Source organism: Peromyscus californicus, unplaced genomic scaffold, assembly GCF_007827085.1.
Source record: "Peromyscus californicus insignis strain IS unplaced genomic scaffold, ASM782708v3 Scaffold_17__1_contigs__length_78620276, whole genome shotgun sequence".
Lineage (NCBI taxonomy): Eukaryota > Metazoa > Chordata > Mammalia > Rodentia > Cricetidae > Peromyscus > Peromyscus californicus.
Genome location: NW_026294469.1, coordinates 27,326,402 through 27,350,006, shown reverse-complemented (window position 1 = coordinate 27,350,006; position 23,605 = coordinate 27,326,402). Strand labels below are relative to the sequence as shown.

Below are 23,605 nucleotides of genomic sequence, written 5' to 3'. Positions count from 1 at the left end.
AACTGGGAGCACAGTTATCACTGATTTTTGAGATACTAAGAGTCATTACTACTTATGATATAACACCCAATAATTTTTCCCTAAAACCAACTCAATAAACAGCAACATCATTAGATCATGTTAGATAAAGTTTGGAGCCGGAGAGATGGCTCAGTGGTTAAGAGCACTGGCTGCTTTTCCAGAGAATCCAGGTTCAATTCCCAGTACCAGCATGGCAGCTCACATCTGTCTGTAACTCCAATCAATTCTGGAGGATCTGACACCCTCACACAGACACACATGCAGTTGAGACACCAATGCACATAAAACAAAAATAAATCCTAAAAACAATTTGTTTTTTGATTTACAAGACATGGTTTCTCTGTGCAACAGTCCCAGCTGTCCTGGAACTCGCTTTGTAGACCAGGCTGGCCTGGAACTCATTGAGATCCGTCTGCCTCTGCCTCCCAAGTGCCAGGATTAAACGCATGTGCCATCATTTCCTGGCAAAAATAAATCTTAAAAAAAACCCAATAAAACAAATTTTAAAAATTTGATTTCCAATTACACCTTTGATTTAGAGTTGCCCACCACATGTGATCTATGTTGAGTTTCCACAAAAGAGGGATCACTGCCCTGTTTTCCTCGGTATTAATTACAGAGCACCATACTTAGTACATTCTATTTACAGCTTAATGTAAATAAAAATCACATGTTATTTATGTATTTATCTATCTATTTATTTATTATTACAGTACTAGGGATTGAAGCCAGCTGGCGAGGGCCTTGAACAAGGAAGGCAAGTGCTTTTCCACTGAGCTAAATCCTCTTTTGACATTTTATTTTGAGATGGGGGGCTCACTAAGACTGACCTTCAATTTGCTATCATCCTGCCCTAGCTAAATTTAATGTTTTTTTTGTTTGGTTGTTTTTGTTGTTGTTTTTTTTTGCGGGGGGGGGGGGGGGAGAGGGGGTTGAGACAGGGTTTCTCTGTGTAGCTTTGGAGCCTGTCCTGGATCTCGCTCTGTAGACCAGACTGGCCTCAAACTCACAGGGATCCGCCTGGCTCTGCCTCCCAAGTGCTGGGATTAAAGGAGTGTGCCACCACTGCCTGGCTAAATTTAATGCTTTATACAGACTCAAATACTTCATTAAAAAAAAAACCCACACAAGTAGAACCACATAATCTATCATCTATCTATCTATCTATCTATCTATCTATCTATCTATCTATCTATCTATCTATCTATGTTTTTTGGTCTTGGCTGTGAAGACACATAAGGTGACATTTGAATTTTGTTTTATTTGGGGACCACTGGCCTACCCTTCCTTCTCTAAGTATCACTAATCTCTTTTATAAATTTGGATTCCAATGATTATGTTTTTAATAGATAGGCAATACATAAATAAAAAAACACAAGTTCTAAATTAACACTTAAGACCTACACTTTCCAGAAAAAATTCTATTTGTGAAAGGGGAAATTTAGTGAAGGAAGAATATACTACTGAAATGTTTCTTCAGGCGGGGCAGTGGTGGCACGAGCCTTTAAATCCAGCACTCGGGAGGTAGAGGCAGGTGGATCTCTGTGAGTTCAAGGCCACAATGATCTACAAAGTGAGAGTTCCAGCTAGGATTGTTACACAGAGAAACCCTGTCTCATAAAGAAAAAAAGAAAGAAAGAAAGAAATAAAGAAAGAAAGAAAGAAAGGTTTCTTCAGAAACCTTAAAAAATTTAAATGTTCAAAACATTTAAATTTTAAAAGTATTTCCTCAAGAAATTCTTCACTGTGTAAAGGCAAAAATAACTCATGCTTGTGTTACATCGGTGAATTCTGGATATTTATATATCATTGGTGCAGGTAAAAATGATGGGAGAGATGTTTAACTTTATCCTTATATACATATTGTACTACTGAAATGTGTAACAGATGAAATACCATTACAGTTATTCCTCGTTATAACACATAAATCGTATATTTGAGAAAAATGTCTAGTGTGTAAGAAATAATATTCACCATACTTGAAGTCAAACAATTTAAAGGCCTGAAGTTACATCAGGAAAGTATAAGGTCAGAGCTGGAGAGATGCCCAGGCGTTTACAGCGCCTGCTGAGCAATCATGAGAACTGGGAGTCTGGGGGGTCCCACAAAGGACTATAACCCTCTCCATGGAGGTCAGAGACAGGAGGACTTCTGAGGATTGCTGACTTCCAGCCTAGCAAGAAAACGTGAACCCTAGGTTCTGGGAAAGCCCTTGCCTCAAATGAATAGGCAGAAAGTGATAGAGAACATCCAGCTTCTGTATGTGTACATACACTCATACAGACACAGACACACATGTACAAGTAACTTTTACAAGAAATATATGTATATATCCCTAGTGACCAGAAATAATATTATTTAAAAGACTTTAAATGCAGTATATGAATTTACTAGCAGACTCAAATGCAATTAAAGGCCACCCTATTGGGGTTAGGGATGTAGCCCAGGGGTAAAGTGTTTAGCTCAGATCTTGGTTCAATCCCCAGAAAGGGAGGTTTAAAAAAAAAAAAGCAACTGTACTTTCCATTAAAGTCCATTTCTTCACTCTAGTGGAATTAGTGTTCCCTCGTCCTTCCCTGGGGATTGAATCCAGGGCCTCTTCTCCACACATGCTAGGCAAGTGCTCTAAATATGAGTTCTGAGTTATACCCACAACTTCTGTAGTCTTAACAGATAAACCGGCATGAGATAATTGACACAAAGCTGCTTCATGGGCAAAAAGAAAAAGAATTAAGTGGAAAGAACATTATCGTTGGTGAACTAAGCTACCAGATTATAGGGTACAGAGTAATATAAAGTAGAAATTGTTTCTATGTCATGCAATAGTTGCATGTGACAATATCATGTTTATGTATCATTTAAACCAAACAAGGTGATTAGGTTGTAGTTGGTGGCTGCTTTATCAATTCCAAATACCCATGAATCATCTATACTAGGAAGATAGTTCGCTCCAAGCTCGGAATGGACTCACCTGAATTAATGCATGATTATCTTTAGAAAATACGGAATCACCCGAAAGCAAAAGAGGCTCGCTTTTCTCGCAGCTCTCCTGGCTGATGAGCGTGTCTGCATAGTTGGGCTGCGGGAAAATCAAGTGACTCTTTCGGGAGCCCGCAGTGAGCGAGACCTCGTGTGAATAGGTCTGCAGGAAAGCTTGCACTCCCTCTACACCCACAAAGTGAGAGGCTGGAACGTCAGCCAATCCCGGTCCCGCAGCCCCGAGCAGGCGCAGTGAGTGCCAGCGCCGCAGCCTGAGCGCCAGCAGCACCAGAACAAAGACCAGGAAGACGCTGGAGACCGCCGCCACCGCCACCACCAGATAGAGCGTGAGCCCTGAGCTTTCGGAGGTAGAAGGAGACTCTAGATTGTCCAGATCCGCCAGGACGTCGGGGATGCTGTCGGCGATCGCCACCGTGAGCGTGACAGTGGCGGAGAGAGGAGGCTGGCCGTGGTCCTGCACAGCCACGACGAGGCTCTGCTTGAGTGCATCTCTGTCCAGCAGGGCCCGGGCCGTGCTTACCTCGCCCGTGTGCAGCCCCACCAAGAAGAGCCCTGGCTCGCTGGCCTTGATCAGACGGTAGGACAGCCAGGCGTTCTGTCCTGAGTCTCTGTCCACCGCCACCACCTTCGTCACCAGATAGCCAGGCTCTGCTGAGCGGGGCGCCAGCTCCACCCCAGTAGAACCATCCGTAGGGAGAGCGGGGTACAAGATTTCGGGGGCATTGTCATTCCGATCCAGCACGAACAGGTTCAGTGACACGTTGCTGCTGAGCGGTGGGTCCCCGCTGTCACGCGCCAGCACTTGCAGTTGTAGGTCTCGGAACTGCTCATAGTCAAAGGAGTGCAGTGCGTACAGGACACCAGTGTCCGAGTTGATGGAGACGTAAGAGGAAAGGGGCACGCCCTGGTGGGTGTCCTCAGCTAGGGAGTAAGTGACTTGGGCATTCTTGTCACTGTCGGGGTCGTGGGCGGTCACGGACGCGATGGAGGCCCCTCTGGGATTGTTCTCCGGGATGTAGGCCCAGTAGGAGGCCTGAGGGAAAACGGGCGGGTTGTCGTTAGTGTCTGCTACGTTCAGGGAGAGGTGAGTTTCGGTTGACAGGGGCGGACTTCCCCTGTCAGTGGCGGTCACTGTGATGTTGTAGCTAGGAACCTGTTCTCGGTCTAGGACTGTGTCTGTGACTAAACTATAGTAGTTTCCGTAGGATTTCTCTAATTTAAAGGGCAGACTCTCTTGGATGGAACAGATTACCTGTCCATTTTCCCCGGAGTCTTGGTCATTTACATTTAAAAGGGCTATTAATGTCCCTCGGGGAGAGTTTTCTGGAACGGAGCTGGTGAGGGACGTGATGGCTACTTCAGGGGCATTGTCGTTCACGTCCAAAACTGTGACCAGGACTTTGGCCCGTGCAGAATATCCCGCGTTATCGGTTGCTTGCACTTCCATCTCGTAGAAACCCGATTCTTCGTGGTTCAGCTCCCCTGTTGTTGATATTGTCCCCAAATTACTGTCTAGCTTGAAAACCTTAGCCGCCTTGTCGTCCACATACCGGAAGGAATACATCACTTCCGCATTGGCCCCTTCGTCTGGGTCGGTGGCATTGACTAGGAGCAGCTGAGTGCCCACAGCCACGTTCTCCAGCACACTCACGCGGTACTCGGATCGAGCAAACACAGGTGCGTTGTCGTTCACGTCCACAACCATCACGCGGATGCGCGTTGTACCGCTGCGGACCGGGTCCCCCGCGTCGGAAGCGGTGAGAACCAGGAGATGCTCGGCCTTTTCCTCGCGGTCCAGCGCGCGCTCCAGCACCAATTCCGGGTACTTGTTACCATCAGCTCCGTTCTGCACTTCTAGCGAGAAGTGAGCATTCGGGCTGAGCTGGTAGCTCTGAAGAGAGTTCTTCCCGATATCTGGATCCCAAGCGTGGGGAAGAGGGAACCGCATCCCAGCAGCAGCGTTTTCACTCATTTTTATTTCCAATTCACTTTCACGGAAGTAGGGAGCATTGTCATTAATGTCCCTCACTTCTACTTCCACTCCGTATATTTTCCCTATATCTTCCATCAGAATCTCTAGATTTAATTGACACTTGATGGACCCCATACACAGCTCCTCCCGGTCTATCCTGCCGGCGGTGACCAAGCTGCCGCTCCGCGGGTTCAGAGCGAAAAGTTGAGACCTACCTCTGGATACAATGCGGATCCCGCGCTCCGCCAGCTCCCGTGGCTCCAGCCCCAGGTCCTTGGAGATGTTGCCTACCCTAGATCCTTTCTCCAGTTCCTCCGGAACTGAATAGCGTATCTGGGTGGATCCAGCCTCCCACAGGATCCCGAGGAGGACTCCCAGCAAGACCAGCACTTTGCAGTCCTGGCGCCATTGAGCAGGGATCATTGTCATTTGTGGAGTATTTCCAATCCTGCCTTTGGCCACTTAAACCAGAATCCGCTTTTCAGGCCCTGGAACCCGACAGTCAGGAGGTGGGACCAGCTCCTCCGGCCAGTTTCCTCGGAGAGGTGTTTTGTCTCAATCTATCTGCATTGTGCTTTAGGCAAGCACGCAAAGCCAACGAGCAGGGCTTCGCTGTCTTTTCCTCCCAGGTTGGTGAACAGCGGCGCTCAGAGTCTGAACCAATTACTGCACAGTATTGAACTCTGGGAGAGGATTTTTTGGTTGTGTACCTTAAATAGCTCCACCTACTGTTCTTCAAGTGGAGATGGAAACAGAAGGACTCAGCATTTTAGTTCTCTAATATTTTACCTACAAACCCACTTCCTTGACATTATTTTCAGTAGCTGTTTGTATTTTCCTATTTTTCCCAGTAAGACAAAATTTCAGTAGATTTCTAGAAATTTCCTAAAGGTAAGAACTATTGTAACAAGTTGGAATTTAATACTGAAAAAAAAAACAAAACAACAAAACAACCCAGAATGTCTCGATAATGTGGAAACCAAACTGAGAAGTGTTATAGCATACATGGTCAGGTTCATATGTGACAACTAGTCAAGTGACAAAGATGTACTAACACTTTTAGAGTAAGTGGAAGGATCCCAACTTGCATTACCTGAAAGTGGAGATAGTGTTACACAATTCCACAGATGCATGCATTGCAAAAGGACGTTTGATGTCGATTAAGACTTAGTAAAAGCCGGGCGGTGGTAGCACACACCTTTAATCCCAGTACTCGGGAGACAGAGGCAGGTGGATCTCTGTGAGTTCGAGGCCAGCCTGGTCTACAGAGCAAGATCCAGGACAGGCATCAAAACTACACAGAGAAACCCTGTCTCGAAAAACCACCGCCCCCCAAAAAGTCAAAAACAAAAACCTAATATATCTGAATACTATTGCCAAATTATTATCACATCATAATAGGACCTTTTTGTACCTACCATTTCTCAATTTATATTAATAAAGAAAGCCTTATAAGCTCAAGATATCGCTCTCCCAAGAAACAACTACAGAAAAACCAAAGTATAGTTTAAATTAAAGTATTTGAGTAGGACCAGCAAAAGATGGCTCAGCAGGTAAACGTTCTTGCTGCCAAATCTAGTTGAAGCTGAGTTAAATTCCTGGGACCCACATGGTAGAAATAGAGAACTGACTCCCAAAAGTTATTCTCTGAGCTCCACATGGCACACACACACACACACACACACACACACACACACACACACACACGCACACACACAACCGTTTAAAATTACTTGAATGGCAGTGCATCATAATACTTTTATGGTTTGAGCTTTGATGTATATGGATAAAATGTTTCAAAATCCTGAAGCCTAATGGTACAGTTACTGGCCCATAGAGTAAAGACAGGAAAGAACTGAGATTCTGCAAATGAAACAGGCGATTGTGGGAACAATGTGTTTTAAGATTCCGTTTCAAAACTGACTGTGGTGGCGCACACCTTTAATTCCAGCACTTGGAAGGCAGAGGAAGGAGGATCCCTGTGTGTTCAAGGCCAGCCTGGTCTACACAACTGGACAACTAGACCCTGTCTCAAAAAAAATCATTCCAAAAGAATTTTAAAATTAAACAATGTGCGAATGAAAGGCTCATTGAAACTCACGTGAGTAGAAGCGATAGAATCAGAGAGTATCTTGTTATTCTCCTGAGTGACACTCACTTCCACGGAAGCGTCCATAGAAAGATCTTGCGGAGGGACCGTTTCTGGCGTTAAGGTAAGAAAATGAGACGTTTTTTGACAATTGGAGGCAACATAGAGATCGTAGGAATAAGGCAGAGTCCCCTCATTGTAGTTCAGAGAAACCCCTGGTCTAGTCTTACAGCAGACGCCAGACTGAAAGCAGCCCGAGACTGCAGGACTGTGGGACTGTCGCAGGCGAAGGACGATGGCCAGAATCACAACGAAAAGAAAGAGTACTGAGACCAAGGCCAAGGCCACCACCAGGTAAAACTGCAGCTCACTCTGGGGGTCTGACGGCAGAGGGTCATCGCTGAGGTCTGGCAGGGCCTCCTGCAGGCTGTCAGCAAAGATCAGGTGCAGCGTGGCTGTAGCCGAGAGCGGTGGCTGTCCACCATCGCGCACAGCAACCAGAAGGCGCTGCCGCGCAGCGTCCCTGTCGCCCAAGGCACGCGCTGTGCGCACCTCGCCAGTGCGCAGGCCCAGGCTGAAGAGCCCGGGATCGCTGGCCTGCAGCATGTGGTACGACAGCCAGGCGTTGTGTCCCGAGTCTGCGTCCACCGCCACCACCTTAGTGACCAGGTATCCGGGTTCCGCAGCGCGTGGCACCATGTCGAAGAGCGCAGAGCCGTCGGGCTCGAGCGCCGGGTACAGCACGCGTGGTGCGTTGTCGTTGCGGTCGCCCACCAGCACGCGCATGCTCACGTTGGCGCTGAGCGCAGGCGAGCCCTGATCGCGTGCCTGCAGAGTCAGCTGGAAGGAGCGCAGCTGCTCGTGGTCGAAGGCGCGCTGAGCGAACACCACTCCGCTGTCCTGGTTCACCGACACATAGGACCACAGTGATTTAGGTTCCAGGTCGCTGGCTATGATGGAGTAGGAAACATGGCCATTGGGCCCCAAATCTGGGTCCGAAGCGCTTACTTGAGCAATGGAAGCACCAGGCGGGTTATTTTCAGCCACTTGAATCAAATAGGAGGCCTGATGGAAAACTGGAGCATTGTCATTGATGTCCCCAACGTGCAGGGTGACGCTTGTGCTGGAGGAGAGGGGTGGCTTGCCTTTATCAGTGGCGATGATGGTGACATTGTATTCTGGAGTCTGCTCCCGGTCCAGGACTCCATCTGTTACAAGCTTATAATAATTACTGGCAGAAGATTCAATTCTAAAAGGAACCGTTTCTTTTATGAAGCACGTCACTCTTCCATTTTCTTCAGAATCTTTATCGTACGTTTTGAACAGAGCCACCACTGCCCCAGGTTCTGCATCCTCGGCTATAGAACTGGACACTGAAGTGAAAACCACTTCTGGGGCATTGTCGTTTTCATCGAGAATTTCTATTATAACTTTACATTCTGTGGCCATGCCTCCACCATCCTTGGCCTCTACGCTCATGGTATAAGTCTTCTTGGTTTCAAAGTCTATAGGGCCTTCAGATTTAATTTCTCCATTTTGATGATCTAGGATAAAGTTATTTCTAATATCGTCTCCTAGTGATTTGAAGGAGTAGGTGACCTCTGCATTGACACCCTCATCCTGGTCAGTGGCCATCACCTTTAGCACAGAGGTGCCTGAGGGCATGTTCTCTCTAAGACTGACTTTGTACATATTTTGGCTGAACACTGGGGGGTTATCATTGGCATCAGTGACCTCGATTTTAATTTCAGTAGTGCCGGTTAGTACTGGTTCTCCCCCATCCACTGCTGTCAGGATCAAGACCTGGGAGCTCTGCCTTTCCCTGTCTAGAGGCCTCTCTAACACTAATTCTGGGGCATCCTTGCCGTCAGCCTTGTCCTTCACCACCAGAGAGAAATGCTCGTTCAAACTGAGCTGGTAACTCTGGAGAGAGTGCGGCCCTACATCTTCATCTATGGCAGATTCCAGGCCAAACCTAGTGCCTGGAATCGCAAGTTCATTGATTTGTAAAACAATACTGTTTTGGAGGAAATGGGGCGGATTATCATTTTTATCTTCTATCACCACGCTGACATGAAAGACGTTTAGGGGATTTTCTGCCACAATCTCTAAGGGCAGGACACACAGAGGGCTTTGGAAGCACAGTAACTCGCGATCTATCCTGTCGCTCACAACTATGTTCCCGTTCTCAGGGTTCACAGTAAGATAAGGTTTCTCTGAGATAACTCTGAGGTTTCGAGTCAGTAAATCCCGAACAGGCAGTCCCAGGTCCTCAGCGAGGTTTCCCACAACCGAGCCCATGGCCATTTCTTCCGGAATAGAATACCGGACTTGCTCCGAAAGCCCCGTGCAGAACAAAGGCAGCAAGAACGGAAAGAGTACTTGCCTCCACCGGGTTCTGCTCCCTAGGTTCACGCTGCGCTCCATCCTTCTCATAGCCTTCCGGGTGAAGGGAAGAGGCTTCACGAACTACTTCCACCACGAAGAAAACCCAAACGCTCACTCCAAGTTTGAGGATACCACAGTCTCTAATATGATTTGCTAAGCAGAAAATTCAAGTCCCCCCACTCTTTAAGCCTTCGGTGAGCGTTCACAATTTCAACTGGTAGAGCCTGAAGTCAGCGCTTACAGCGAATTGGACAACAGCGGCGCCCAGAGTCCACTTATAGAATTGCAACCAGAAGCCTTTGCAGACTCAATGGGATTAGGAATACAGAGCTATGTTGGTACACATCCAACAAAGGAGTTTATGAGTTTAGAATTTGTCTGTTTTCCAGTGTTGCTATTGAACAAAGCCCTAAAGATGGGATCTCTATGCTATAGCTATTAACCCAGTAATGTCAGATTAAAAGGCTTGTCTTTTCCTATCAGAGGAAACACACTGCGGAAGAACCAGGCAAGTCTTTCCTCAAAACCATGTGGAAAAATAGCCCCACCAAGTGGTATGGGAAAACTTGAAAGTGGAGAAATGACACCACGTATCATCTTCAATTAAACACATGCATAATTGCCAGAGAAGGGCCATTCAAAACCATTTAGGGCACATTTGAAATAAAAACGGCCAATGCCCTAAATTATTTCTAGTTAAAATATAGACGCATCACAAGGATTTTTAAATGTGCATTCACCCTTAAGAATTTGATGGCATGAGATGTGAGCACATTTTCTTTTTATCCTTTTATTTAAATTAACTATATGTTGCATCCTAACTGAACTTCCAGCGACATGCAAATCAACTTTCAGAGCCAACCTTTTCTTTTTCTTCTTCAAGAGCTTGGTTCACAGCTCCCAACTAGTTTAGACTGTGCTTAAAAACACAGAGCAACCTCTCCTTACCAATCAAATGCCTCGCAGCATTTTGAATAATCTAATTCTAGTTCAAGTGTAGTGCCTTAGGTTTTTTTTCCTTTTGAGTTCGGAATTCCATAAGCATAACTACTACTCAAAACACTCAAATATTTTTCTTGCCTTCAAGACAAATTTTAGGCACCTGTTAAGAAGAACTCCTTTTCCAACAGTTGAAGAATCGTGCCCAATCACCAAATTTACAATGAATTAAGATCAAACCCCTAAGTGAAAAACACAAACTTGAAAGGAAATACTAATGTGCAAGTAACTGAATCAAATCTCCAGACATGACATAGGAATGTGGAGTTTGATTATGGAAGTGATTCTTGTGATCAGATCTCGATAAGTCTCTTTTCCTCATTTGCTTCTGCTTCAGATAACATGCATATTATTGGATAAATATTGAGGCTTCAATAGCGAGGTTCTTTTCTTTCTGATTACAGCAATTGAATATAATTAAATGTAGTGCAAAATGAATTTAAGGAAAGAAAAAAGGAACCCAAGCTCCTAGATGGAAGAAGACAAAGAAAAAGAAGAAGAAAGGAGGAGGAGGAGGAGAAAAGAAGAAGAGATGAATATGAGCAAAGTCAGCTCCCCGCCATCCTAGGGCTTTGGCCAAGGATCTTGCACACACTAAGCACATTATTGACCACTGAACTATATCACAGCCCCTAAATCAATCACTTATACAACCCAAATATCCACTCTCACCTCTAATCATCACAAATCATATAAACAAATCTGAATTTGAAAGTTTGGGGGATAAAAATAATTTCTATATGTGGACTTGTTACATCACAAACATTCAAAAAGGAAAGGAAAAATAAAAATGAACAAGAAAAAAAAAACAGGAAAAAAGAAAAAGCATTGCACCTAACACTACAGTAAAAGAATAAAAGAAAACAACATTGACTCAACAGTCCGGTTATTCTCATACAATCTAGTGAATTCACAGTAGTGATAGATAGGGAGCCTAAGAAAATGGTCCTGCATTCCCTCATCCAGCAAAGTCTTCTAACAAAGTCTGTTTTGATAGGATGAAGCAACAATACAAAACTGAAATAGTCAACAGGATCCAAATATACCATCGACCACCAAAAAGCAAAACGGAACTATGCATCCTCAGAAGAAAACCTCATTACGAATAGTGTGTAGATAGATAAATGAGGAAACGCTGCAGAGAGCATGTTCCAGAGTTGAGTTAAATTTAAACATTAGAAGCAAATCATGGTAGACTATAGAGACACTGTGAAATTAAAATAAAATCTGTTTGTGAATCATCGAATTGAATCACAGTTCGTTTACATCGATAGCCACCAATCATGATGATAGATAACAATACTGAAGTTAACTCACTACAAAGCAAGTCAAGATAATCGATCTAGCTTTTCAAAATCAAAAGAAAATATGCAAGCACCAAAAATGGACTTTGATAAAGGCCTTCTGAAAAAAATGTTAATCTGATGATGGTAAGGTACACAAACCAACGAACAAGTTTTCAAAATATGTATGGGCTAGTTATTTCTACCCAAGCCTAATTTTCATAACCAGCTCAGCAAAAGACCCTTCAAGACTTGTGCCAAAACAGCAACAATTGGGAGGCAAAGAACCATATCTCACCTGACTATCTGTAGGGTCACATTTGCCTAAAACGGCAGCTGGGTCTTCAGCTATCAGGAGAGGCTCGCTTTTCCCACAGCTCTCCTGGCTAATGAGCGTGTCTGCGTAGTTGGGCTGCGGGAAGATCAGGTGACTCTTCCTCGAGTCCGCTGTGAGCGAAACCTCGTCGGAATAGGTCTGGAGAAAAGCGCGCACCCCGTCCACGCCCACAAAATGCGAAGGAGGCCTGCCAGCCAATCCGCTGGCAGCCTGGAGCAGACGCGAGGAGTGCCAGCGCCGAAGCCTGAGAGCCAGCAAAACCATGACGAAGATGAGGAAGACGCAAGAGACTGCCGTGATGGCTACCACTAGGTACAGGGTGAGGCCTGACTCATCCGGGTCGGTGGGAGTCTCCAGACTAACCAAGTCCTCCAGAATGTCTGGGATGCTATCAGCCACCGCCACGGTGAGCCTGACTGTGGCGGAGAGGGGAGGCTGGCCGTGATCCTGTACAGATACGACGAGGCTCTGCTTGAGGGCATCTTTGTCCATCATGGCGCGGGCAGTGCGAACCTCACCCGTGTGCAGCCCCACCGAGAAGAGCCCTGGCTCGCTGGCTTTGAGCAGGCGGTAGGACAACCAGGCGTTCTGCCCCGAGTCTCTGTCCACCGCCACCACCTTGGTCACTAAATAACCCGGCTCTGCAGAGCGGGGCGCCAATTCCACACCAGTGGAGCCATCAGTGGGGAGAGAGGGGTACAGGATCTCTGGAGTGTTGTCGTTCTGGTCCAGCACGTACAAGGTCAGCGAAATATTGCTGCTGAGCGGTGGGTCCCCGTTGTCACTAGCAGTCACTCCCAGTTGTAGGGTTTGGAACTGCTCATAGTCGAAGGACTGCAGGGCATACAGCACACCGGTGTCTGAGTTGATGGAAACGTAAGAGGATAAAGGTGTCCCCTGGAGGGTGTCCTCAGCCAGAGAGTAAGTGACCTGGGCATTTTCTCTGCTATCTCTATCAACCGCGGTCACTGAGAAGATGGAAGAGCCTCTGGGGTTGTTTTCAGGAACGTAGGCAGAGTAAGAGGGGTGAGTGAAAACTGGAGGGTTGTCGTTGGCATCTGCCACTTTGAGCAGGAGGTGAGTTTCTGTAGACAAGGGTGGACTTCCCTCATCTTTGGCGGTTAATGTAATATTGTAGCTCTCCACTTGCTCCCGGTCCAGCTCACTATTTGTTATCAATTTATAATAATTTCCATACGTCTTTTCTAACTTAAAAGGAAGACCATTAGGAATGAAGCAAGTGACTTGACCATTTTCTCCAGAATCTTGATCTTGAACGTTTAAAAGAGCAATTACTGTACCTGAAGGAGAGTTTTCCGGCACTGAGTTAATGGAAGAAGTGACAGTTATCTCCGGAGTGTTGTCATTCACATCTGTAACTGTGATCTGCAGCGTGGTGGTGCTCAACAGTCCTCCACCGTCTTGGCCTTGAATTTCCATCTCATAGAATCTGTATTTTTCAAAATCCAGAGGCTTTCCGACTAGAACTTCTCCAGTTTGAGAATTCAACTGAAATATTTCAGAAGCTTTGCTTTTCTTTTTCCGGAATGAGTACGCCACTTCTCCGTTTATACCCTCGTCTGGGTCTGTGGCGTTCACCACGAGCACCCGAGTTCCAGAGCTGAGGTTTTCGGGAATACTCACTCTATACACAGACTGTGTAAACTTTGGGATGTGGTCATTTACATCGAGGACCACCACGCGAATGGGAACCGTGCCCTTGCGGATGGGATCTCCCCCATCTAAGGCTGTGAGGAGGAGGTGGTGAGACGCCTCTTTCTCCCGATCCAGGCCTTCCTCCAGCACTAGCTCTGGATTCTTGTCCCCATCAGTTCCGCCTCTGACCTGCAAGGAAAAGTAACTACTGGGGCTGAGCTGGTAGCTCTGGAGGGAGTTCATCCCGGCATCTGGATCCCTAGCGCTAGGAAGAGGAAATCGCGATCCAGGACTAGTATGTTCGCTGACTTTGATCTCCACCTCCTCTTCCTGGAAGCTGGGGGCGTTATCATTAATGTCCATTATTTCCACCTCCACTCCGTAAATCTTCAGGGTGTCCTCTACGAGAATCTCCAAATTTAGCAAGCAGGAGGGCAAGGTATCACACAACTCCTCGCGGTCGATCCTACCCGCGGTGACCAAGCTGCCACCTCGCGGATTCAGAGCGAAAAGCTGCATTTCGCCTCTGGAGACGATGCGGACTCCGCGTTCCGCGACCTCCCAGGGCTCCAGCCCCAGGTCTTTGGAGATGTTGCCCACGAAGAAGCCTTTATCTGTCTCTTCTGGCACCGAGTATCGGATCTGCCCGGTCCCAAACGTCAGCAAGGTCCCCAGGAAAATGCACAGCGGGACCAGCGCTCTGCGGTCCAGGCTCTGAGGCTGATTCGCCATGGTTCCGAGTGAGTGCAGTTCGTGGGTTCTTGCGCCGGTTTATTTTTTTCTGAATTAGCTTTTGTGTCTACGAGGTTCCAGGTCGTCCGCATCCAAAATATATTCCAAAGCGAGCGGAGGTGTATTTATTTCCAGAATTAGGATGCGTGAGAATCCATCCCTTTCGGCTTTGTGTGGTAGAGGTTCAGGAGAAGGACTCAATAGCTTTGTCCTCCCATTCCCTGATTGGTCAACAGCGGCGCCTAGAGCCCAATCTTATTATTACAACACTAAGAAAAATCGGATGTTGCAGAGGAAATTGTCACACTCACCTTTTCCGTGGATCATACACAATTGTAAAGCTGAAAACCGCAAAAATAGTTATGTGATGTGATGATGTAAAATTTACCAGGCGCACTTATGAAAAGGGTAGGTATTAAATGGACTTGTTTAATTTAAAGTTTTGAAATACTACTGGAACTTAAAACGCACAGATTAGTTGTGATTCCAACTGGTTTTACTGACGGAAGAGACACGACATTTGTGGATGTGAAAACAGGATGGTCCACAAAATTCTCAGGTAGGATGCATGGCTATTCTTCTTACTACTTTTCCCCCAAGGTTTTTTTTTTATTGTTTTAATTATATGTATATGTATGTGTCTTTGTGAGTATGTGCACGTGTGAGTGTGTGTTCATGTGAAGTCCAGAAAAAGGTGGAACTGGAGGTACAGGTAGCAGTGATCCGCCAGTTGTGGATGCTGGGAACTGAACTTGGGTCCTCCCAAAGAGCAGCGATGCTCTTAACCACTAAGCCATCTCTCCAGTCCCCACCAAAGATTTTTTTAATGAATTATTTTGTTTTTTAACGAGCAAAATAAAGACAGAATGTTTCATTCAAACTTTGAATAGCATTATGGTTATCATTTAAAAAGATAATAAAATATAACTGTATTTCATACCTATATATGCAAGACTTTTTTTTAATGAAACACTCGCATGAGAGTTTCATATACTTGTATGTATGTTAGAGGCCAGAGGACAAGGAGGAGAGAATTAGTAATCAAAGCCAGGACCTAGAGCATACTATACCCTCAACCCTCAAAAAAGGAAAGAATTAAATATGTTTGGATAGTAGTGTATTTAACCATTGCAAACTTTTTGTTGTATGTGCTGGATAGAACTGGGCATATTTCACACGAGGCACATGGATTTTGTCACTGAACCACATTCCCACATCCCTTCCAAACACAGGGATAGCATGAGTTTGGTCTGGATTTCTCTTAGGAACTTTAAGTTCCAAAAATAGAGCCGGTCAGGGGGCTTGCCCCTTTATTCCCAGCACTCGGGAAGCAGAGGCAGGCAAATCTCTGTGAATTCTAGGCCAGCCTGGTCTACACAGCAAATTCCAGGACTACAGAGAGAAACTTCTGTCTCAAAACAAACCAAACCAAAACAAAATCCTTAAAATAGCACTACTATATTGGAGCACATTGGCGTACCAGCATTTAAAAAGCATAATATTAAATACCTGGTTAAAGGTCTTCTCGTCTGCTTCAACACTAGGAGTTAAAATGCTAGTCAACAGTGCTGAGGAACTATCTTTGTTGAGAATATCTTGTGTGGCTGGATAATCACCAACAGAAGTAAGAAAATTAAAATCTGGTTTAGCTTGATCTCCCGGCACGCACATATTATAGGCATAGGGCAATGTCCCTTCGCTGTAGTTCGGTGGAAGTACAGGTCGAGACTTGGAGCCGAGAACTGGCCCCAAGCATCCAGTGGTTGAAGAGCTGGAAGGCTGTCGCAAGCGCAAAGCAATGGCCAAAATTACCGCGAAGAGGAAAAGCACTGAGATCAAGGCCAATGCCACCACCAGGTAAAACTGAAGCTCACTCTGGGAGTCGGAAGGAGTGGGGTGATCGACAAGGTCTGGCAATGCTTCTTGTAGGCTGTCTGCGAAAACTAGGAGCAATGTGGCAGTGGCAGAGAGCGGTGGCTGTCCACCATCGCGCACAGCGACCAGAAGGCGCTGCCGTGCAGCGTCCCTGTCGCCCAAGGCACGCGCTGTGCGCACCTCACCAGTGCGCAGCCCCAGGCTGAAGAGCCCGGGATCGCTGGCCTGCAGCACGTGGTACGACAGCCAGGCGTTGTGTCCGGAGTCTGCGTCCACAGCCACCACCTTAGTGACCAGGTATCCGGGTTCGGCGGCGCGCGGTACCATGTCGAAGAGCGCGGAACCGTCGGGCTCGAGCGCGGGGTACAGCACGCGCGGTGCGTTGTCGTTGCGGTCGTCCACCAGCACGCGCATGCTCACGTTGGCGCTGAGCGCGGGCGAGCCCTGGTCTCGCGCCTGCAGAGTCAGCTGGAAGGAGCGCAGCTGCTCGTGGTCGAAGGCGCGCTGAGCGAACACCACGCCGCTGTCCTGGTTCACCGACACGTAGGACGACAGCGCCTTTGGTTCTAGGTCGCTGGCTATGATGGAGTAGGAGACGAGGCCATTTAGTCCAAGATCTGGATCCCGTGCTTTGACTTGGGCTATGGAGGTACCGGGCTGGTTGTTTTCTGGTACGTTTACCAGATAGGCGGGCTGTTGGAAAACAGGTGCGTTGTCGTTGACGTCAGCAACGTGCAGAGTTATGATTATGCTGGAGGAAAGGGGTGGCTTGCCTCTATCTGTGGCTATGATAGTGATATTGTACCCTGGGGTCTGTTCCCGGTCTAGGATGCTATCTGTCACTAACTTGTAGTAATTATTGGAAGAAGAATGAATCTTAAATGGACTGTCTCCACTTAAACTGCACGTGACTTGTGCGTTTCCCCCCGAATCTCGATCCCTTACTTTGAAGAGGGCCACAACCGTTCCAGAAGGGGAATCCTCCAATATCTGATCAGAGAGGGAAGTGATGATTATTTCTGGGTGGTTGTCGTTCTCATCTAGAACTTCTATAATTACTTTACACTGTGAAGAAAGAGATCCCCTGTCCTTTACCTCTACATCAATCGTGTATTTTTCTACTTCTTCAAAATCCAAGGACTGGTGAGTTACGATGTCTCCAGTTAGGGAATCGAGAGAGAACACGTTCTGAGCTTTGTTAGCCACACCCAGGAAGGAGTATGTGAACTCGGCATTGATGCCCTCATCCTGATCCGTCGCGCTTAGCCTTAGGACTGCCGTCCCTGGAGGCACATCTTCCCGAAGGCGGACTCTGTACACATCTTGGCTGAACACTGGGGGGTTATCGTTGGCGTCTACCACTCGGATTCGGAGCTGAGCGGTACCACTTCGGGGCGGGTCCCCACCGTCTACAGCTGTCAGCACCAGGTGGTGGGTATTCTCGGTTTCTCGGTCCAGCGTCTTTTGCAGTTCTAATTCTGGGTATTTGCCACCATCAGGATTGTCTTTCACCAACAATGAGAAATACTCGTTAGGACTTAGGTGATACTTGCTCAGTGAATTCACACCAGTATCAGGATCTGTCGCAGACTCCAGAATTGTTCTCATACCTGGGTTGATGGATTCGCTTATTTCTAGGTTTATTTCATCTTTTGGGAATCGAGGAGCGTGATCATTAACATCCTCAATCTCCACAACGACGTGAAAAATATTCAAGGGGTTTTCCAGCACGGCTTCCAACTGCAACTCACACTTCCTTCTCTCTTTGCATATCTGCTCACGGTCTATACGGTCCTTCACCAGTAAATCCCCGCTCTCCGCGTCCACACTGAAGTGCAGCTTCTCAGCGCTAACCCGCAGCTTCCTTGCAGATACTTCCAGGACACTGAGCCCCAGATCCTTGGCGAGGTTCCCCACTACAGAGCCGCGGTCCAGCTCCTCGGGGATGGAGTAGCGGACCGACTGGCCCAGCGCGGGACAGAACAAAGGCAGCAGCAGCAGGGTAAACAGTACCTGCGGGCGGCCGGGGCGCTGTCTCTGCGCGCAGCTCCCTCCCATTGCTGGCTCGGGTTCTCTCTAGGTCTTCGGATCTTCACAGTAGGATAGAGTGCGGTCTTCCGAGGCGGAGGTGCATCTGTCCCCGTACAGCCGGACCCCAGTTTGGGGCTGGAAATCGGTGTCTTAGTCTCTGTGAGCGAGAGTTCCCTTTGGAGTGTATTCGTTTCTGCGCAGGAAATTCCAGCTTAGAGACTGAGGGATCCCGGGCGTTGGAGCTTGCTCTGCACTGGCCGACAGCGGCGCCCAGAGGCTCTGAGTGGAATTGCAGTCTGGCGTTTCATATTTTGAGGAATCTTTTATTTTATATTAAGTGCAAGTTCATAAGCTAAAATATTTGAATTTTGTTTCTTATTGATTTTGTTTCCATCGTGGAAATTTTAATATTAAATATTATGTTTAATTTGTAAAAAATATAGTAATTTTGGGTAGATTGAAAGACTGTTTCGTTCTAATAAAAAGGCATGAAAGAAAGTAAAGGGAAGGTACACAGATCCAACCCATGGCCCACTGTTACCCAGATCATCCATCCACAAGAAATGATTATCACTCCTTTTGAGGAAAATTATCTTTTGTCATCAACTCTACCTTTAGTCAGTTAAAAAGTAAAAACCCTTCCATCCATATTTAGACTGCAACCCTGGCTGTATTCAGTCATCCAGTATGGTCAGTCTTGCTCTAAGAATTTTTTTAAAATTTATTTTCATTTTATGTGCATTGCTGTTTTTGCCATGGGTGTCGGGTCCCCTGGAACTGGAATCACAGACAGCCTGAGCTGCCATGTGGGTGCTAGGAGTTGAACCCGGGTCCTCTGGAAGAGCAGTCAGTGCTCCCAACCACTGAGCCAACCCTCCAGCCCTAAGAATTTTAATAGACTATTTACAACGTCAAAAGAGTGCTGTTGAAGCTTGCTTTTTTCAAATAACGGAACTGAAATATATACATAATAATTATTACTCTTGTGGGGGAAAGATGTGGAACAATAGTTGCAATGACTAAATTGTATTATAACTCCAGAATGTGTACTTACCTTCCATGAATCTACAGTTAACCAAGTGTTGACACAAAAATGTCATGGTCTCAGATGTATTGTGAGACTTGGTAGAGCACTCCTTTTTCTAGTCACTTCTGTAGAGTAATAATAAATCCAGAGGTCGAACCAAATACATCACTGTTTTCTTGAACTAAATGTACTCACCAATACCTCCATCAATCATTGATTTAGAAGGGTTTCATGTCCATCTTTGCTTAAATTCTGACTCCCCTGCAGAACTGCCTTTTCTTCCTTTGCTCTTAGCTCTTAGTTTATTTGAAAGTTCAGTCCCAGTGCTTTTACATTTCCTCTGAGTTTTCTTCTACATTAAAGAGAAATACCCTTATCACACATGTTTAGCTTCTGTTCTTGGGAACACAGACATTACCCACCCCCAATCCATATTTACATGTTAGCCTTAATTACTTGCATGTTTAATTTTGAAGAAAAAAAAAGACAAAGAGAATCCAAAATCTCAATTTAACCGTATAAATTCTTAGAATCCTCATTGGGCAAGGAAAGTCAAATTAAAAGGCTGTATCTCTTATATAGTAAGAGGTTACATAATTATATGCAAAAGGAAAGCCATATGGGTATGATTTTGCTTATAAAGATTCTAAGCACGTAGTTATGAATTGTTGATTGAATATCAATGAATAACTTAAAATCTCTAAGGAGTATATAAGGTATTGTTTGAAAAATATAACTGCAAAGACATACTGACTTTGTCCTTAAAGAACTGCAGTGAACAGCCTTGGATGTGGCTTGTGTATCTGGTGGGGCTAATGCATTTGATTCTGACGTTACCTAATTTTGACACACTTGCCTTCAAAAGAGCTGTCTAAAGCGGTAGGGTCGCAGCACATGGCCCGTGAGGAGGACACATAAATCAACAGACACTTCCGTAGGAAGTTCCCTGTTAGGAACCGCCAATGTTGTACTCAGCAACACAAGGTTCTGCATGGCTATTCACAACAACCTTAAGGCAATCTGGGTGATTTTCATGACAGTTTCCAAACAGTCTTAACCACCAGATTCTGCTCTTTAATGTTTTAGCGAGAGGCAAGTGTCGCCGGAACCCAGCGAAGTGGTTTTAAAAAAGTGGAGATCTAATATTCCCACCACCTGAATTCAAGCCTAAATGTAGATCTGACCATAATTGTTTAAAGAAAAGGTAAAATCAGCACTCACTGGCACCAGAGGGGCATCTTCTACAGGGCACTTGGAATCATCTAACAGAGACAAAGGATCTTTTTTCTCGCAGCTCTCCTGGCTGATGAGCGTGTCTGCGTAGTTGGGCTGCGGGAAGATCAGGTGACTCTTGCGCGAATCAGCAGTTAGGGAAACCTCGTGCGAATAGGTCTGCAAGAAAGCGCGCACCCCGTCCACGCCCACATACTGAGAGGCAGGCAGGCCACCCAATCCATCTCTGGAAGACTGAAGCGCGTGAGACTCGTGCCAGCGCCGAAGTTTGAGAGCCAACAACACAATGACAAAGGCGAGAAAAACACAGGAGACCGCTGCCACTGCCACGACTAGGTAGAGGGTGAGGCTTGAGGCTTCAGAGTCCTGCGGTGGCTCCAGGTTGCCCAAGTCCGCCAGAACATCAGGGATGCTGTCGGCTACTGCAACAGTCAAAGTGACCGTGGCGGAGAGAGGGGGCTGGCCGTGGTCCTGCACAGACACCACCAGACTCTGCTTGAGCGCATCTCTGTCCAGCAGAGCCCGCGCGGTGCGCACCTCGCCCGTGTGCAGCCCCACCGAGAAGAGCCCTGGTTCGCTGGCCTTGAGCAGGCGATAGGACAGCCAGGCGTTCTGTCCCGAGTCTCTGTCCACCGCCACCACCTTCGTCACCAGATAGCCCAACTCTGCTGATCGGGGAGCAAGCTCTACCCCAGTAGAGCCATCGGTGGGTGGAGTGGGGTACAAGATTTCCGGAGAGTTGTCATTCTGATCCAGCACGAACAGGGTCAATGACACATTACTGCTGAGGGGAGGCTTCCCGCTGTCACTGGCAGTCACCTGCACCCGCAGTTCACGGAACTGCTCATAGTCAAAGGACCAGAGCGCATACAGGATGCCAGTGTCTGAGTTGATGGATATGTAGGAAGAAAGTGGAGCCCCCTCAATGGTGTCTTCAGCCAGAGAGTAAACGATCTGGGCGTTCTCTTTGCTATCTGGATCCAGGGCGGTCACTGAGAAGATGGAGGCGCCCCTGGGGTTGTTCTCTGGGATATAGGTAAAGTAGGAGACCTGAGAGAAGGTGGGTGGGTTGTCGTTGATGTCCGCCACGTGCAGAGTGAAGTGAGCTTTGGTTGACAAAGGCGGGTTTCCCCCATCCGCGGCTGTTACTGTGATGTTGTAAGAGGACACCTGCTCCCTGTCAAGGGCTCTTTCTGTCACCAGTCTATAGTAACTGTCAATGGACTTTTCTAATTTAAATGGCAGATTCCCTGAGAGGGAACAGGTTACCTCTCCATTCTGCCCAGAGTCTAAATCATGCACGTTCAAAAGGGCTATGACAGTTCCCACAGGCGAGTCTTCAACCACTGGACTAAAGAGAGAGGTGATGGTCACCTCCGGGCTGTTGTCGTTTACATCTTCTACTGTAATCAACACCTTCGCAGTTGCAAGATAGGCCCCTCCATCTTCAGCTTGGATTTCTATTTTATAGAAACTCATTTCTTCGTAATCTAGATTTTCAGATATTTTTATTTCCCCAGTACTTTTGTCTAGTTGGAATTTCAACAGTTGTGTGTCCTGTAATTTTCGGAAGGAGTATGTCACTTCTCCATTGGCGCCTTGGTCTTTGTCGGTGGCAGTCACTTTTAGCAGCGGAGTGCCCACAGGCAAGTTCTCTGGAATATTCACTCGGTATTCAGGCGAGGTGAAGACTGGAGCATTGTCATTTGCATCAAAGACAGTCACAGTGATGAGGACCGTGCCTGATCTGGAAGGATTACCCCCGTCAGAGGCCACTAGGACCAGGTGGTGAATGGCCTCTTCCTCACGATCTAGGGCGTGCTCCAGCACGAGCTCCGGGTACTTGACGCCATTAGCAGCGCTCTGAAAGCCTAGGGAGAAGTGCTTACTGGGGCTGAGCTGGTAGCTCTGCAGAGAGTTCACGCCCACATCCGGATCAATAGCTTCCGGGAGAGGAAAACGCATCCCTGATGCGACGTTTTCATTAATTTTTACATCTAGAGTTTCTGCTTGGAATTTTGGCGCATTGTCATTGACATCCGTTACCTCTATCTCTATCCCGAAAAGTTTCACCCTGTCTTCCACAAGGATGTTAAAGCTGACGAGACAGGGCGCGCTCTGGGCGCAGAGCTCCTCCCGGTCTATCCTGCCTGCAGTGACCAAGCTGCCGCTTCGCGGGTTCAGAGAGAAAAGCTGCGACCTACCTCTGGAGACGATGCGGACCCCGCGCTCCGCCAGCTCGCGGGGCTCCAGCCCCAGGTCCTTGGAGATGTTGCCCACAAAAGAGCCTTTCTCTAGTTCTTCAGGAACGGAGTAGCGGATCTGCCGAGCTGCGGACTCCCAGGGCATCCACAGGAAAAGGAGGACCAGTTTGGTGCGCTCTAAGAGATTCCTTTGTGCGGCCATTGTCTCCTGACCACGGAATTTTCTCAAAGCTCTCGCCGATCAGCCGGGCGCGCTGTGTGTTTTACCCGATTCTTTTCTTCTTTCTGTGGCCTCAGGAGTCTCAGATGGAGCACCTTAAATTCCTGGGTGATTTTCGTTGCAGCCCAGGAGCCGGTTTGCGGGAACTGAGAGGCTTTAAGCCTTTGGACCCTGAGAATCCCGACTGAGCTCTGGCGGCGTTTTGCTCTTCGTAGGTGAATAGCGGCGCTCAGAGTCTGAAGAAGTTACTGCACCCACTACAGAATCTCAGCAAATGCATCTGCTGAGTTGTTTTATTTTATATTGATCTTTGATTTCTCTGTTCATTCTTTTTAAAGGGTGTGAGATTGAAATAAGGGCTTCATACATGGTAGACAAGTTCTCCACCACTGAGCTACATCCGAGCCCTTCTCAACTCGTAGGTTACTGGGAAGTGTAATAAGTTAAATTGATAATACTTACAACTTATTTCCAACAGGAACATACTTACTTAAAACATAATGTTTATTTTTGTTTTGATAAAATCTCACAACTTTTA

At 46.8% G+C, this 23,605-nt stretch overlaps 1 protein-coding gene across 19 annotated transcripts in view; it reads right to left on the bottom strand.

The window, feature by feature from the left end:
- Positions 1-23,605, bottom strand: part of LOC128112735 (protocadherin gamma-C4) — a 196,304-nt gene that overhangs the window by 78,962 nt on the left and 93,737 nt on the right. Inside the window, exon 1 of one of the 19 annotated variants that reach the window (XM_052742010.1) lies at positions 20,632-23,249. The exons of 13 other annotated variants lie outside the window; for them this stretch is intronic. In XM_052742010.1, coding sequence (XP_052597970.1) covers positions 20,632-23,049 — 2,418 coding nt within the window. In that variant the 5' untranslated portion in view covers positions 23,050-23,249. Of the gene's footprint in view, positions 1-2,992; positions 5,780-7,094; positions 9,767-12,050; positions 14,631-15,986; positions 18,656-20,631; positions 23,250-23,605 lie in introns of those variants that run through there. 5 more of the 19 variants (XM_052742003.1, XM_052741997.1, XM_052742002.1 and 2 more) reach the window with 5 other exon arrangements.